The sequence below is a fragment of the Bubalus kerabau genome, chromosome 4 (assembly GCF_029407905.1).
Source record: "Bubalus kerabau isolate K-KA32 ecotype Philippines breed swamp buffalo chromosome 4, PCC_UOA_SB_1v2, whole genome shotgun sequence".
NCBI lineage: Eukaryota > Metazoa > Chordata > Mammalia > Artiodactyla > Bovidae > Bubalus > Bubalus kerabau.
Window position 1 is genome coordinate 115510700 of NC_073627.1, and position 16916 is coordinate 115527615.

Genomic DNA, 16916 nt, shown 5'->3' on the forward strand with positions numbered 1-16916 from the left:
GTACCTGGAATGGAACCCACAGCACTGAAAGAGGGGAGAAGGTATGTGTCCTGGTCTGACAAGTTCCTACTAAAAGGAATCAAAAAGCCCATACCCATACTGCTTGAGGTCTCAGTTTGAGTTTCTCTAGATAAGTCTGGAACTTTCTTATGTTTGTTGGCTATGTGTTCCTTCTGTGAAATTACTGCTCATATTTTGTTCATTTTTATTAGAGTGTATATCTTCCTATGTGGAATATTTGTTCAGATCTTTTGCCATTTATTTCCCTTTTGGAGGTACTAGTTTTCTTCTTGTTGGGTAGAAATTCTTTGTTTTTTATACTAATGAAGTGTTGTGTGAGTTGTAAATATTTTCTACTTTAATTTTTTTGACATATCTTTTTACGTATAGAAATTTTTACCTTTAACATGCTTGAGCTAATCTATTTTTCATTTTTGGTTTCTGTTTTTAATCTTTTGTATAGTATTGTTTTTATAATTTTCTGGACACAAGGCTTGAAAAACATCTTTTGTTAATTTATTTATGTTTACTATGGTTTTTGTCAGAATAGCATTTAGAGTTATTTCACACTTTTTTACATAATTTAAGTTCATATAAATTAAATTACAGTTTGTCCTCACTCTAGAGTATAGGTCCAATAATTTGCAACAAAACTTCTCAGTTTCCTTATAAATTCCCAAGTTAAAGAGCCACTTTAACTTTAAATGCAAGTCTTTAAATGTAAGTACTCAAATCAGCTATATCCTATCTTACTATTATAATTGAGATCTAGTGTCCAGAATAGGAGAAAACTGAGCCTCACTCTACAGAGCCTTGTTTAAACTATAATTCCAGGTGTGCTACACACTGCTTTGGCTGAAATCTACATAGTAGGCTTTATAGTCTAGAAGGGTCAGATGGGTACAGGAATCTATCCATGAAGCCAAAAGCTGCCCTGGTGTAAATGTGCCACCAGGATCCATTTCAAAACAGTGCTTCCTCTTGCCAAGGTCAGTGTCTGTCACCGAAGTAACCAGAGAATGCTCATGTTCTCCCTCTCAAAAAGGCAACCTTTTGCAACATTAAATTTCAGCACTTTTTGTCCCTTTCTTTGCAGTGATGGAAAATTTTTTTTGTTGTTTACCCTTTCAAAGAAAAGATTACCACCTTCTTTTGAGAAGTGTTGACAGAGAGAAAAAATTGTTTTTAATTTCCCAGAAAATGTTTCCTTATTTTCTGGGAAAGTTTTATTTTCAAAGAAGCTGAGAAAATGAACACAATATCTCCAAGTTTCCCCACATTGGGATTGATTGCTAAACTGAATGCGTGTCAGCTTTGCTGCTTAAACATGAACTCTACATGTAAGAGTATCTTCTTTATTTACTCGTTTAATTTACTAATTCGACTTAGCAGTCAGTATTTCTCACCTTTCTAAAACGGCTTTCCATACACTGCCCTCTGCACTTGTAATTGGGATAAAGCCCTAGAATTGAAAGTATTTAAAACGAGGCAGACAAGTACATATGGGATGAAGCCAGATTTGCTTTGAATACCACTTCCATGATCAGTTTAGTTTTGTTTCAAGCATGAGCCTCACATACAGCCCTTTTGACCTGAGTACTCCATCCTTAAATGGCAAACTAAACATTCATGAAAATTTAATGGCAAGGAAATTAGTACCTTCTTATGTTTCAGACTGTGACATGGATGGCACCAGGGAGCACTTTCAGCAACAGGCAGAAGTGTGTGAATGTGCTGGACCAGACCTGAAACTTTTGTCCCTCCAACTTGTCTTTCCTTTTCAAGTTAACTGGCAGCTGAGACGTTCTGAAAGGATATCACCAGGATGCCACCCAAGAAAGGTATTTCAAAATAAAGACCTCATTGTAGGATATTCTACCTTTCTTAGAGATTAGGCACTTTAAAAAAGTTTGTTTCATAATTTTTGTTTTCCTTTTGGGGTAACTCCCCTTTCTATTTTTCTGTGTGTAGGGCCCCTTTGTTTCTTGAGAAACTGGGATGGGTTTAATATTTCTTCAACTTCTTTTCTTTAATGGATGTACGATTTCACTAACCAGTAAGTGCTCAAATTCACCTTCCTTTCATTTAGGAAGACAATGGGAGAAAGCAAAATACACTGCGATTCCAGTGCGGCAACTCAGACTAGGGGTTTAGTCCGTAGCAGTGATCTCTTGTTGGATTGGTGTGTGGAGCAACTTTGTGAGGGAGACCTGTCTAGCTTCAGTTTGTGAATTAGATACAGTTCTGAGTTCAGTAAAGTTGATAAGCAGAGCAAAGAGGATTAATTCAGAGAAAGCTAAGAGAGACATAAAACCCTATTGGGGGAGGCATTTATATGAAGGGAAGCAATGTGATGAAGCACTTTTGGTTCCTATGACTTGTCATAGAGGTGCATTTTCAGTACCATGGAGATAGTGGTTAGCATGTTCAGCTGTTATCCTATGATGCTAACACAGTTCGAACTGTTGTCAGCCTCATTTCAGTCCCCAAAAGACAAACTGGCAAAAATTTTAAATATGGAAAACCAGGGAATACATATTTGCTTTTCAGTATAGAACTTCCAATCCAAATGGCCGTGGTTTCCATCATTCCATTAACCAACTTATTTCATCATAGAATGGAAAGTGGAGACACTAGAGATCTCATTTTGTTGTTGTTCAGTCGCTAAGTTGTGTCCGACTCTTTGCCACCCCGTGGACTGCAGCATGCCAGACTTCCCTGTCCTTCACTACCTCCCAGAGTTTTCTCAAACTTATGTCCATTGAATTGGTGATGCCATCCAACCATCTCATCCTCTGTCGCCTTCTTCTCCTTCTGCCCTCAATCTTTCCTAGCATCAGGATCTTTTCCAATGAGTTGGCTCTTTGCATCAGGTGGCCAAAGTATTGGAGCTCATTTAGAGATAACCTATTAAAGTCATCCAGACCTAGCTCTTGAGAGACTGAGCAGTATCCTATTTAATATGCTCACTTATTTTGTTGACTTCAAACATCTGGGCAGTCTTCGGAATATTATTACCAAAACAGGTCATTGCTTTTAAAGTGCAAAAAGAAAATCAACCCCTTCTTTTGAATCTCAGCATACTTTTCCAAAGAAGCTATTAGAAATAGCTTATATTTGTATATTAGCTTTTAACAGGTGGGGTTGGTTTTTCATTAATAAGTGTCAGCAGTTCAGTTCAGTCACTCAGTCGTGTCTGACTCTTTTCGACCCCATGAATCGCAGTACACCAGGCCTCCCTGTCGATCACCAACTCCCGGAGTTCACTCAAACTCACGTCCATTGAGTCGGTGATGCCATCCAGCCATCTCATCCTCTGTCGTCCCCTTCTCCTCCTGCCCCCAATCCCTCCCAGCATCAGAGTCTTTTCCAATGAGTCAACTCTTCGCATGAGGTGGCCAAAGTACTGGAGTTTCAGCTTTAGCATCATTCCTTCCAAAGAAATCCCAGGGCTGATCACCTTTAGAATGGACTGGTTGGATCTCCTTGCAGTCCAAGAGACTCTCAAGAGTCTTCTCCAACACCACAGTTCAAAAGCATCAATTCTTTGGCACTCAGCTTTCTTCACAGTCCAACTCTCACATCCATACATGACTACTGGAAAAACCATAGCCTTGATTAGATGGATCTTTGTTGGCAAAGTAATGTCTCTGCTTCTGAATATGCTATCTAGGTTGGTCATAACTTTCCTTCCAAGGAGTAAGTGTCTTTTAATTTCATGGCTGCAGTCACCACCTGCAGTGATTTTGGAGCCCCAAAAGATAAAGTCTGACACTGTTTCCAGTGTTTCCCCATCTATTTGCCATGAAATGATGGGACCAGATGCCATGATCTTAGTTTTCTGAATGTTGAGCTTTAAGCCAAATTTTTCACTCTCCTCTTTCACTTTCATCAAGAGGCTTTTTAGTTCATTGTGGCTAGAAGCAAAAATTCCAATACTGCATTTATAGCATGCTTTGTCTTGACTATGTGAGGATTCCCTTTAGTTATTATAATTGTCAAATGATGTAAGGTAAATACCTTCAAAACATATTTTTCTACTTAGGAGTAATTTTCACAGGCCTGTTTTTGTTTCACCAAAGATACAGATTTTTAGTATCTGAGTTCCATATGCTAATATTCAGAAGCACTAGGCATTAATATATTCATATATTTTAATGGGGAAAAAAGAGAAAATTACACTCTTGTCTGATGTCTTCATAGGTCTTGGAAAGGCTTGAAGAAGGGGCATGAAGTTCATAAACCATTATTAAGTGAGAGACATTTAAATGATCCAAACCAAAATTGTCCTAGACAAGAAAAATATCCCTGTGTGGAAGTTGAATCTCTAAGGCCTTTCCTCATGCTACAACAATTGCTTCAATTTGAAAATTTATCCCTAACACTTGATATCCCTGATAGCTCAGTTGGTAAAGAATCCACCTGCAATGCGGGAGACTCTGGTTCGATTCTTGGGTTGGGAAGATCCCCTGGAGAAGGGATAGTCTATGCTCTGCAGTGTTCTTGGGCTTCCCTTGTGGCTCAGCTGGTAAAGAAATGACCGGTAATGCAGGAGACCTGGGTTCGATCCCTGGGTTGGGAAGATCCCCTGGAGAAAGGGACGGTTACCCACTCTAGTATTCTGTCCTGGAGAATTCCATGGACGAGTCCATGGGGTCACAAAGAGTCAGACACAACTGAGTCACTTTCACTTTCAAATATCTCATGTTAGTATGTGAGAATTTTTCCTCCTCTTCTCTTTGTGGTATGGGGAAAAGTCAGTTCCCATCAATGCAGAGATTCATATTTGCCAGTACTGTTATTAAATTATCTTCTTATTCTCTTGTGTTCAAACAAGGTGTCTTCTTTAATTTTAATTCATTTAAACAATATAGAAAAAAATAATAGAAACTCTTTCACTTCAGGATGCTCATAACCTATTTGAGGAGTTGAGACAAAGAGTAGAAAATATTTTGAAAAGCAGTACCATTATGAGAAACATGTTTGAGTGCAGGATATGAAGTATCAATTGGATTGCAGAGGCAATATATACTATGTACCTTTTCTCATTTCCAATTACTTAATCCTCTTCTATGACACTCTACTGAACATTCTTCAGTTTATCTAGATCAACCCTTAGCTATGGAGCTGAAATTTTCAGCAGATACAAATCTGGTAGGCCCTGGATATGTTTGGATGACCATTTTAAGGTTCTGACTACTATAGCTCTGTTTATGCCGAACTGAAGGTGCTCACTCTTATCACCACATCATATCCTTATCTCTTGGCAGTGTGGGGAGTGGAACAAATATTGGAATCATGCAGACCTAGGTTTTAATTCAGTCCTTGCTTCACTTCTTCTTGTAAGCTTTAGATCTTATTGGTTAGGGGAAATTTGGTTACAGACAACATATTCCAGCTTAGCTAACCTAAGGTAAAAGACACGGGGATGGGCGGGGGCAGGGAGAGAACCCAAAGGAAAAAAGAGGGTGATTGTCTGTCTCAGTTTGAACCAGAAACTGAAGCCTTACGCAAACCCAGAAAATTCTCTTTGTCTCTTACCTCTGCAATCTGCTTCATTCTTTCTGGTTGCATACATGGTTTTCTCTCTTTTGTAGTAGACATGACAGGTAAGACTAAGGCTTACAGTGCCTAAAGCTTCCGTTTTCTCAGCCATATGGGTGAATAAATGTGTGTATGATTATGTCAGGATACAATTCACAGAAAATGTTGGGGAGGTAGTAGAAAAGTTCCCATAAAAGCAGAGTAACTGGAATAATAAAATGATAGTTGCTCACTGCTGCTGCTGCTGCTAACTCACTTCAGTCGTGTCCGACTCTGTGCCACCCCATTGACGGCAGCCCACCAGGCTCCCCCATCCCTGGGATTCTCGACGCAAGAACACTGGAGTGGGGTGTCATTTCCTTCTCCAATGCATGAAAGTAAAAAGTGAATGTGAAGTCGCTCTTCGCGACCCCTGGACTGCAGCCTACCAGGCTCCTCCATCCATGAGATTTTCCAGGCAAAGTACTGGAGTGGGTTGCCATCATTTCACTTCTTCTTTTAGTTCAGCTTACTTCTTTATAGGAGATCTTCCATAAATATTAATTTTCTTGTTCCTTACTTCCTTTCCAGGCAATCTTCACTCTCTATCCTAAACAAGTTTCTGCTAAGAGTATATAATATGTACTACCCTCAAATAGAAATACGTCTTGATAAAACAGAATTCTTGAGAACAGCTTCCATTTCCGTCATTTATCAAGAGAAAAATTCACATATTATTCCTGGGCCACATAGATACAGTGAAAGTAACTGGGGTTACTTTCGTTTGGATGAGTCTTTATCCAAGAAGGCTGCTTCTTGGAGTGAGGATTGTACAGATACAGAGGCTGCCTATGGGATGAACTGTTGGGGTCGTACCTGTAGGAGTGCTACAAAAGGCCCTCAGGAGAATGCACTAACCAAGGCTTAGACTGATTACTTCAGAGTGCACTGTGCATTGTAATGCCTTGATACTGGAAAATGAATATGGCTTATCAGAGTGAGGTGATTCTTATAACTGTAAATTACCAGAAAGCTGAAGATCTGCCTGAAATCCAGCCTGGAAAGTGAAATCTCATGGAGCATGATTAAAGGTAGTATTTATTTACTTTCTAAATAAACAATCTATGTTTACTGAAGTGAGCTACAGTTATAGTTAGTAGGGCACATAGTAGATTTTGATATAAATCAGTTTGGTTCAGTTCACTCAGTCGTGTCTGACTCTTTATGAGCCCGTGGACTATAGCACACCAGGCTTCCCGGTCCATCACCAACTCCCAGAGCTTACACAAACATGTCCATTGAGTTGGCGATGCCATCCAACCATCTCATCCTCTGTCATCCCCTTCTCCCCATGCCTTCAATCATTCCCAGCATCAGGGTCTTTTCCAGTGAGTCAGTTCTTCGCATCAGGTGGCCAAAGTATCAGTCCTTCCAATGAATATTCAGGACTGATTTCCTTTAGCATGGACTTGTTGGATCTCCTTGCAGTCCAAGGGACTCTCAAGAGTCTTCTTCAACACCACAGTTTAAAAGCATCAATTCTTCAGCACTCAGCTTTCTTTATAGCCCAACTCTCACATCCATACATGACTACTGGAAAAACCACAGCTTTGACTAGATGGACCTTTGTTGGCAAAGTAATGTCTCTAATGCTTTTTAAAATGCTGTCTAGGTTGGTCATAACTTTTCTTCCAAGGAGCATGCGTCTTTTACTTTCATGGTTGCAGTCACCATCTGCAGTGATTTTGGAGCCCCCAAAAATAGTCTGTCACTGTTTCCATTGTTTCCCCATCTATTTGCCATGAAGTGATGGGACCAGATGCCATGATCTTAGTTTCTTTAGTTCCTCTTCACTTTCTGCCGTAAAGGTGGTGTCATCTGCATATCTGAGGTTATTGATATTTCTCCCGGCAATTTTGATTCCAGCTTGTGTTTCTTCCAGTCCAGCATTTCTCATGATGTACTCTGCATGTAAGTTAAATAAGCAGGGTGACAATATATAACCTCTATGTACTCCTTTTCCTATTTGGAACCAGTCTGTTGTTCCATGTCCAGTTCTAACTGTTGCTTCCTGACCTGCATACAGATTTCTCAGGAGGTAGGTCAGGTGGTCTGGTATTCCCATCTCTTTCAGAATTTTCCACAGTTTGTTATGATCCACATAGCCAAAGGCTTTGGCATAGTCAGTAAAGCAGAAGTAGATGTTTTTCTGGAACTCTCTTGCTTTTTTGATGACCCAGTTCTTTTTCTTAACGGAGCCAGTTAGAAGCTTTGAACAAGACAGCTAAGGAATTTCTTACAGGATGGTATGGCTCATCTATCCCGTGTGTCATCCTGCTCCTTGTATGATCTGGCCTGGGCTCTCTAATTCTAAAACCTTAATTATGTGCTACAGAGTTTTCACAATCTTTGTTTTTTAACTCTGAGAATGACTTCATGATGCTGTAAGTCTTTTTATGCACCTCAGGGCTAATGGTTTATCTGTCTTATTCCTCACATCTATTCTTTCTCCTTGAAGGTGAAGATTCTCGAAAAACTGTGTAGACTGAAGAGGCCTTCCTACTCTTTCAATGTTGATCCTATCGTCTGCTGTTAAGTTTAAACTGAAACGGGTCCCTCATTTATGCAGCACCATGACATTTCCTGGGTAATGAACAGTCTTACAGCAAGAGTAGTTCGTTTTGTTTTTTCATTCCACAGCTAATATTATGTGCAAGTTAAACTTGCAATTAGTCCACACCTTAAAATACGGTGATTTTGTGAAATGGAATTCTCTAACTTCAAATAGACTTCCTTTTCATTGAACTTACTGAATTATATTCAAATCAGTAATTCTGTCCTTTAATATCTGGTTTTTGAGAGGCAGTGACTAATACAATAGCATCTCCTCCCCCAATTCTATCTGCCTTTAAGAAAATATTTTTGACTCAAAGAAAAAGATGTTTTCCTGCTCGTCTATTTCTGTTCCAATTCCCCAAATATGCAAAAACTCTGGGTTTTCACAGTTCCAGAGTTTCTCTGACTCCACATAAAAGATTTCAATATAGAAACATATCGATAATGCTAACCTCCCACAGAATACTTAGAAAATAATGCAAGAGTATTCTTGCAAAAACATCTCCTGGGCCCTGCAGGAGATACTTGCAAGTTCCAGTCAAACTTATGATGTAGCCCTAGATTTGTGTCCTCATGTGGCTTCTCCTTATTATAATACCACCATTGTGATCTAGGATCCAGTACTCTAAATTCTCTGTCTTTTTCACTTTAGCTTGCTTTAATTTAATTTTTATCCAGGTACCTGGGTGGAAAATATCAATATATTATTTTTACACTAGAATTTAAATTATTGATGGGTAAAGGAGTGCTTTTTAGTGCTCTGCTATGGGTCGTATTTTTTCAGACCTTGCCTAATTCCTAGATTATCATTCCCTTCTGTCTCTTCCTTCATCAGAAAGCTTAGATGGTTTCTATTGTTGCCATGTAACATTTAAATAGATTTCCCAAACCAGTATGTCAGGATCTTCTGCCATTTGAACTTAGTTTTACTTTAAGTTCTTATTTGATCTATTTGATCCACTTTCCATTCCCTACCCGTTTGATTAATAAGTACTAACATCACTTCTCTTTTGGCTTCTCACTTTCTGTGCTTCTTTTTCTGACCAATTCTTTTCTTTTGACTGCTTTTATTTTTCAACTACATCAGTAACATCATTTTAACTACTTTTTCTGCCCTGGGAGCCATTCTATCTCTTTAGAAAGCTTTCACTTGTGTCATATCTCATCTTTTATGTTTTGATGTTTAATAGCATGCAGAAGTTTGTAGAGTGATCCTAGGCTTCATAAGACACCTCCAAGACCCATTTTCACATAGTATGAGAAAAAGTGTGCTCACTTAATGTTACATTTTTTTAAATTTTTACTTTTTAAAAAAGAAAGAATAGAAAATTCAACAATATGTCATAGCTAGCAAAATATTTGTAATCAGGACTCTCCTAGAAATTTCAGGATGTATCCTATCACTGATTACACTGGAAGACATGGGAAAGCAGGGGCATGGCTGACTTTAATACCATATATCTTCTACTGCCACAAGAATACTTAAGACTTGGTAAGTATTTATTGAGTGAACGATTGACTGTACCATGCATAGGTACGTGGATAGTGAGTAGAGTGATCCTAGGCTTTATAAGACACCTCCAAGACCCATTTTCAGGTAGGTGTAAGACGTGAGTGTAGTCTAGGACCCCACTCCTTGTTCTTAGCTCACTTTTGCAGGGAGATTTAGAAAAGGAGGTTGGCCTCTGATACTATTTTCCTTGGTAGGTTATATGAGATCAAAGGCAGAAATTAAGGAAATAGGTCTATTTTTAGACTTGGAGACTTATTTAGATAGGTTGCTGTAGAAGGTGGTGCAAAGATATTCACACATAGAATATCACATCAAGGGTGCTTTAACACTGCATTCCAATGATCTGGGAGGGGTTGGGTGGAACAAGTCTGGCAGCTGGTGACTAGGCTGTGGGTCAGCAGACCTGAATATTACCTTTGGCACCATGATGCTGCCTTAGCTTATAGACTTTGAGATTAATCTAATAGACCTTCAATCATTTGTTTTATCTAAAAAAAAATCTGTGTAGCTTTCTGCTTCTCTTGTCTATAGGTGAGGGCACCAGATGCCTGTGAGCTTATCAGCACTGACCACTAGGAAGAAAAGGTATCCCACTCATGAGAAAGTGACATTTGCTTTCTCTGCAAAGAGGAATGATCTGTATAACTGTGCAGAAGTGGGAACATGGCCTGCAGTTCCGGGCCATGTTCCTCTCCATCCCTCTGCAGTTATGTTTCATTTGTGTGGAGGAGGCTGGGGTTATGTGAGGAGCAGAGCTGCCAGACTGAACAAATGCTATAGTGAGAAGGCAGGAAATTAAATATCAAAAATTTCAAGGAGAAAAATTTACAATAGCTACATTTAAAAGTGCTTTGATGTTGAGAGGTATGAGTGATGTAGTTAAGGAAAACAGGATCTTCTCTAAGAAAGTTAGGAAAGAGCCTAAAGAAGCAGCCCTCATCTCTTGGGGCACAGCTCTTATCTATTCCCTCCATGGCCTGTGCCTCCTCCTTCCTGTGACTTTGCTCCGTGTCTTTTTTCCTCTTGGACAGGTTTCCTATATTAACCGAAAGGCCCCAAGCAAGACTCAGGGGGAAATGTGGTAAGTCTGGGACTGGAAGGAATTTACTGTATAATATCCCTATTGTTCACTGATGGACTGGTTTTTTCATTCATTTATTCATTCACTCATTCATGTTCCAAATATTTACTGACTGCTACAGTTTGCCAGGCACTAAGGACAAAGAGTTAAAGAAGGCCAACAGAGGTTGATCCTGCCTTCCTGGAGCTTACTGCTTGTGGAGAAAATGAACAGTGGCGCAGTTTACAAATAGTTGGGTTACATAGTGTCAGACCGTGACAGGGCTATGAAGAAAACTAAAGCAGGGTAGGAGAACTAGTGATCCTGGTAGCTTTTGATTTCTCCATCTCTCTAGTTGCTCTTGCAGGTGGCATGGCAAAGGAAATTTCTAGTGTTGACTTTCAAGTTAGGGCATTTTTCTACCCTATTTCTCACCCCTACGTTCTCCCTCCAGCCTGTAAGGTATATTTTTTAGAGGTATATTCCCTTGGATTCTGCAGTGTAAGTCAGCTTCCTTCCTCTTAGCTGCCATATATTCACTATAAAAATGTATATGCACTACCTTCCTTTGCCTAGAGACACCAGACTTCTCTGTTCTCTCATTTTTGAAATGGTGTAGAGATCGCTCATCTGCTGATAGTCCTTCTTTCCCTTTGTCTTGTGGATTTGTACCTTTTAAAATTCCTTCACTACCATGTGTAGTTAGATCTTGGGAAGTACTAAAGGCAAACATGTATACAACCCACTATATGTAAATGAATTTATCCACTTAATCTGTCTAAAATTTGAGATAATAACACAGCCATCACTGGGTTTCTCTGTGGACTCTGGAATTTTTTAATCCCTGTAATTTTTCAATTGCTTGGCAGTAACATAGTCAAGTATGTTGACCTGAAACAAACAGACTGCCAGATATTTCTCCAGCAAAAAGAGATTTATTGGGGATCTACATAAAATTACAATTAGGGGTCTGCAGCCACGGTTAGCTACATGCAAGTTCCTGCATGGAGGGAAGGGGAACACTTTTAAAGAGAGGAAAAGACGGGTGTGTAATTTGGGAGACTGGGATTGAGATATACACACTAGTACGTATATAATAGTAGAGAAGGAAATGGCAATCCACTCCAGGATTTTTGCTTGGAAAATCCCATGGACAGAGGAGCCTGGTAGGCTATAGTCCATGGGGTTGCAAAGAGTTGGACACGACTGAGCACACACAGCCACACACATATAAAATAGATAACTAATAAGGACCTACTGTATAGCCCAGGGAATTCTAATCAATACTCTGTAATGACCTATATGGGAAAATAATCTTAAAAAATGAGTGAATTAATGTATATGCATAACTGATTCACTTTGCTGTACAGCAGAAACTAACACAACATTGTAAATCAACAATACTCCAATAAAATTTATTTTAAAAAAAAGTGATAGAAAGGAAAAGGAAATTGATAGGGCTTTAGTAAGCCAAGAGTCCATGGCTTTTCATTGGCTGAGTCTGTGCTAGGAAAAGAATCTGTCTTCCTACTGGGCTCTGTTTTGGTCACAGGGTGTGAGAGCTCCCCCTTCTGGTCTCCAAACTCTATTTAATTGAGGTTTTAATTTATTCATTTTTCATGGCTAACAGTGCCTATTGCTATAAATTCCAGCCCCCATCTTGTCAACTCAGTGGGGTTGTAACTTTCTCTTTACCAATTCTGCTTCTTTTTTATTAAGATTTTTTTTTTTTTACTTCTTTTTTTAGAGATTCAGTTTAACTCTCAGAACTGTTCACAGGGAGCCTTCAGCAATTTATCCATTACAGTGTAGAATTTTCTACCCAGTAACAGTTCCCGTGGGGGATTCTGCTTGTAGATTTTGCTCTGGTAAATTGTAATTCTCTGTATTTGCTTCTCTCTCTCTCTCTAATTTTGGGGGCTGCCTTGTGATGTTGATTCTCTGACAGATGTTAGAAGAGTTATTGATTTTCAGTTTTATCAGCTTTTTCTTGTTTTGGGGGTGGGAGTGATGACTTCCAATCTCTTTACATCTAGAGAGTCAGTGGGAATCTACCTCTTTAATGCAGCTTGTTTTGACCATTTCAACTCCCTGGGATGTTTCCTCTCTCTTAGCTCCCTATTTTTGACATTTAATATCAGGGTACTTACATTCCACCTTACACCAACTGTTTTATTTGTGCATAGCCTATCTTCTAGCCAGACTGGACCTCTTTAAATGAAAGAAAAACATTTTATTTATTTTACAGTTCCCCAGATTTCATTAGATTATTTTAGATTTGAGTGTTTCTGTATATCAGACACTGCTACATACATTTTGCTTATTTAATTATTGCAACACTCCTATGAAATTATTTGCTTTTACAATTTGTTGAAATGAAAGCCGATGTTCAGAGAGGTTATATGTGGCCTATGGTCATGCTTTTTGAAGTGGCAGAACTAGGTTTTGAACTCAGGTCTCTCTGATTCTAAGAAAAAGACAGTTCCTTCAGCTAAGCTACAAAGTCCTTCCTAGTGCTTTGTTGTATTCTTGTTGATTGAATGAATTAATGAATGAATTATCTGGATATTTCTGTACTGTTCTCTCTCTAAGTAAAGATGATGGCAGGTACTTGACCTATTTATTGAATAAAATAGTCAACTGAGATCTCTTTATTTGGTAACCAAGAGAAAGTAGAGTTAATTAACTGAAACTCTCTCCCGTCACTTCTCCTTAAACTTGCAGAATGTCTCAGAGACATTTTTCTGAGCTCCATTATAAGGTGGAACATTTTAGCTACTACTGAAGAAAGCACTAAACATTTTATGAGTTGGCTGTTTCTTCCTAACACTGTGGGAAAAAATGTTGTTTGCTAAATTCTGGCTGCTTTATTCCTGTTTTGTTTTTTTTTTTTTTCATGATGCTTCATAATCCAGGCCTTCTTTACAGGGACACAGGGGTAGTTTATAACTGCAAGAGTCAAAGAAATAAGTTTGTGTGAGATTCTAAAAGACATAGTGAAGCAGTAACCTCTTACTTTCTGCAGCTTTTTTTTTTTTTTCAAAAATTTCCCTTATTTTTTTGTATCCCTAAGTCTCAGACTTAAAATAAAAAACAAAATACAACTTTGCTTTTTAAAGTATCTTTAAAAGTAAATGTGGTAAGTAATAATTTACCATAATAATTATTTGGAAATACAGAAATAATCTAAAGAAGAAGAAACTTTCTCACAATTTCATCATCCAGATATGTCTGCTAACATTTTGGCATATTTCACCTCAGCCTGCACACCCTTTTTTCATAAAACATTGATTTCTGATCTCTAACTACCTGAAGGTATTGGGTATGAAACAAAGAAGAAAGAGCCAGGAGGCAGCCAGGGAGCTTGACTCATGTTTTGCTTTGATCTGTTTCCCACATGTGACTGGAAAAAAGAACTCAATCTACAGAATGCTAGAACATTTAGCATGAATAGATTTCTCGTTTGGTTAAGACACCAAATTTACTCTCCTTTCTGAAGCAAATTTTTAAAAAGTGGACGAAATACATGAAACAACCATTTTCAAGACATTATACCTCAGACAACAAAGGATAGTAGCCTCTAAGAAATGGAAGACAAATGAGGTGAACCCTACAACTGCCCCAGCCACTGTCTAGAGAGAGTCTCCAGGCCACAGTGTAGGGAGTAGGGATGTATGCAGAGATTAATGAGCTCCCTGAGTTGAGGCGATATAGCTAAGAGCCCAGGGATGCTAAAGCAGCTAAAATTCACAGGGCTGAACAGAAGAGAAAGCTGAACAGAGAGAGAGCATTCTGGAGACTTGCAGTGTTTCTATGCGAAGAGTCGGCCACGACTGAAGCAACTGAGCAGGCACTGACACTTCAACTGCATAATAATCCTTGTTTGCACGTGGTTGGGGAAAGAACCTCCAAAGTAGAGGGAGAAATCACTAGAGCCCACACAATTCTGGGAGTAGTTCGTCTTTCTACCAGCAAGAATATAAAATCTTATAATTCGTGGAATCCAGGAATCCAGAGTACTAAGAAGAGTTTTTCCTTAGCAATAGGGAAAAGTTAGCCCTAGACCAAATGTTGTTCTAGTCCCACCTAACAGCTTAAAAGTGAATCTCTAAAGAATAAAACTATTTTAAGGTAACTTAAATGCATACCGGAACAAAATTGAAGAATATTTATAGGAATATAAAAATATTTAACACTCAATAAAGACATTTATAATTTCTATTATGTAATCAAATATTATCGTGAATATAAAGAAGCATAAAAATATATTTAATTATGAAAAAATCAATGAAACATAATTACCAAGATGATACAGATACAGATAATATAAATAGTAGACAAATAGTTATTATAACCTTATTACACACATTCAAGAGACTAATGGAAAAATTAAGTAGAGACATAGATGAAATTAAAGGGATAAAATTAATCTTCTGCAGACAGTGTCTAAGATGAAACATATACTGCATGGGATTAACATTAGACATAAATGGTCTAAATACCCAAATTAACAGTTAGGAACAGTCAGACTAGAGTCAAAAACTAAGATTCAACTATATGTTGCCTATGAGAAACTCACTTTCAGTATAAATATACAAATAGTTTAACAGTAAAAAAAATGGGGGAAAAAAAGACGTATTAGACTAATCAAAAGAAAGCTGGAGTGATCATGTTAATATTGGTCAAGTTCTATTTCAGAACAAAGAACATTACCAGGATTAAAGAATGCCATTTCATACAGATGGGGTAAATTAATCAAGAGGAAATAAAAAATTTAAATATTTGTATACCTAATAACAGAACCTCAAAATACACAAAGCAAATACTGATAGAATTGAAAGGAAAAATACACAAACTCGCTATTATAGTCAGATTTCAGCACCTTTTTTGTAAAAAGACAAGCAAAAAAATTAATAAGCATATAGAAGGCCTCTACAACACTATCAACCATTTTGAACTAACTGAAATTTATATAACTCCACCTAAGAATAGCAGAATATGCATTATTTTCAAGTAGATATAGAACATTTAGCAAGATAAACCATATTGTAAGTTATAAATAAATCTCAATATATTTGAAGAGATTCAAATTGTACAAAGTATATTCTCTGGCTACAGTAAAATTAAACTAGAAATCAGTAGCAAAAGACTTATCTGGAACCCCCCAAAATTTGGAAAGTAAATATTGCACTTTTAAATGACCCTTGGGTCAAATAAGAAAGCAAAACAGAAATTAGAAAGTGTTTTGAACTGAATTACAATAAACATATAGGATTTAAAAAAATTTGGAAACTGCTAAAACAGTATTTAAAGGAAAATTTGTAGCACTGTACACCTATATTAGAAAAAAAGGAAATGTCTCAAATCAGTGATCTCAGTTTCTACTTTAAGAAGCCAAAAGGAACAGAAGAGTAAATAAAACTCAAAATAAGCAAAAGAAAGTAAGTAATAAAGGCTGGAGCTAAAATCAATGGAAGATAAAAACAATAGAGAAATTGACACTAATAACTTATGTTTTGAAAAAATCAATGAAATTGATAAACTTCTGTCCAGATTAATCAGGAATTTATCAAGAGTCAGATCAGATCAGTCGCTCAGTCGTGTCTGACTCTTTGCGACCCCATGAATTGCAGCACGCCAGGCCTCCCTGTCCATCACCAAGTCCCGGAGTTCACCCAGACTCACGTCCATTGAGTCAGTGATGCCATCCAGCCATCTCATCCTCTGTCGTCCCTTTCTCCTCCTGCCCCCAATCCCTCCCAGCATCAGAGTCTTTTCCAATGATAAATAATTTTAATTAAATATAGTTATTCACCTAGTAGAAGACAGAAATGAGACAAGCGACATCTCTACAAATCCTATTGATACTGAAAGATTAATAAGGCAATATTATGAACAACTGATGCTGAAGCTGAAGCTCCAGTACTTTGGCCACCAGATGGAAACAGCTGACTCATTAGAAAAGATCCTGAGGCTTGGAAATGTTGAAGGCAGGAGGAGAAGCAGACGACAGAGGCCGAGATGGTTGGATGGCATCACTGACTCAATGGACATGAGTTTGAGCAAGCTCCGGAAGATGGTGAAGGACAGGGAAGCCTGGCGTGCTGCAGTCCATGGGGTCGCAAAGAGTTGAACACGACTGAGTGACTGAACAACAACAATGAACAACTCATGACAAGAAACTGACAACTTAGGTAAATTGTA

General features: G+C 38.1%; 1 protein-coding gene across 1 annotated transcript in view; it reads left to right on the forward strand.

The window, feature by feature from the left end:
* The first annotated feature begins 1776 nt into the window (after positions 1-1776).
* TMC1 (transmembrane channel like 1) overlaps positions 1777-16916 on the forward strand; it is a 141936-nt gene continuing 126796 nt past the window's right edge. Inside the window, exon 1 of the mRNA XM_055578311.1 lies at positions 1777-1841. Within this exon, the coding sequence (XP_055434286.1) occupies positions 1826-1841 (16 nt within the window). The 5' untranslated portion in view covers positions 1777-1825. The remainder of the gene's footprint in view (positions 1842-16916) is intronic.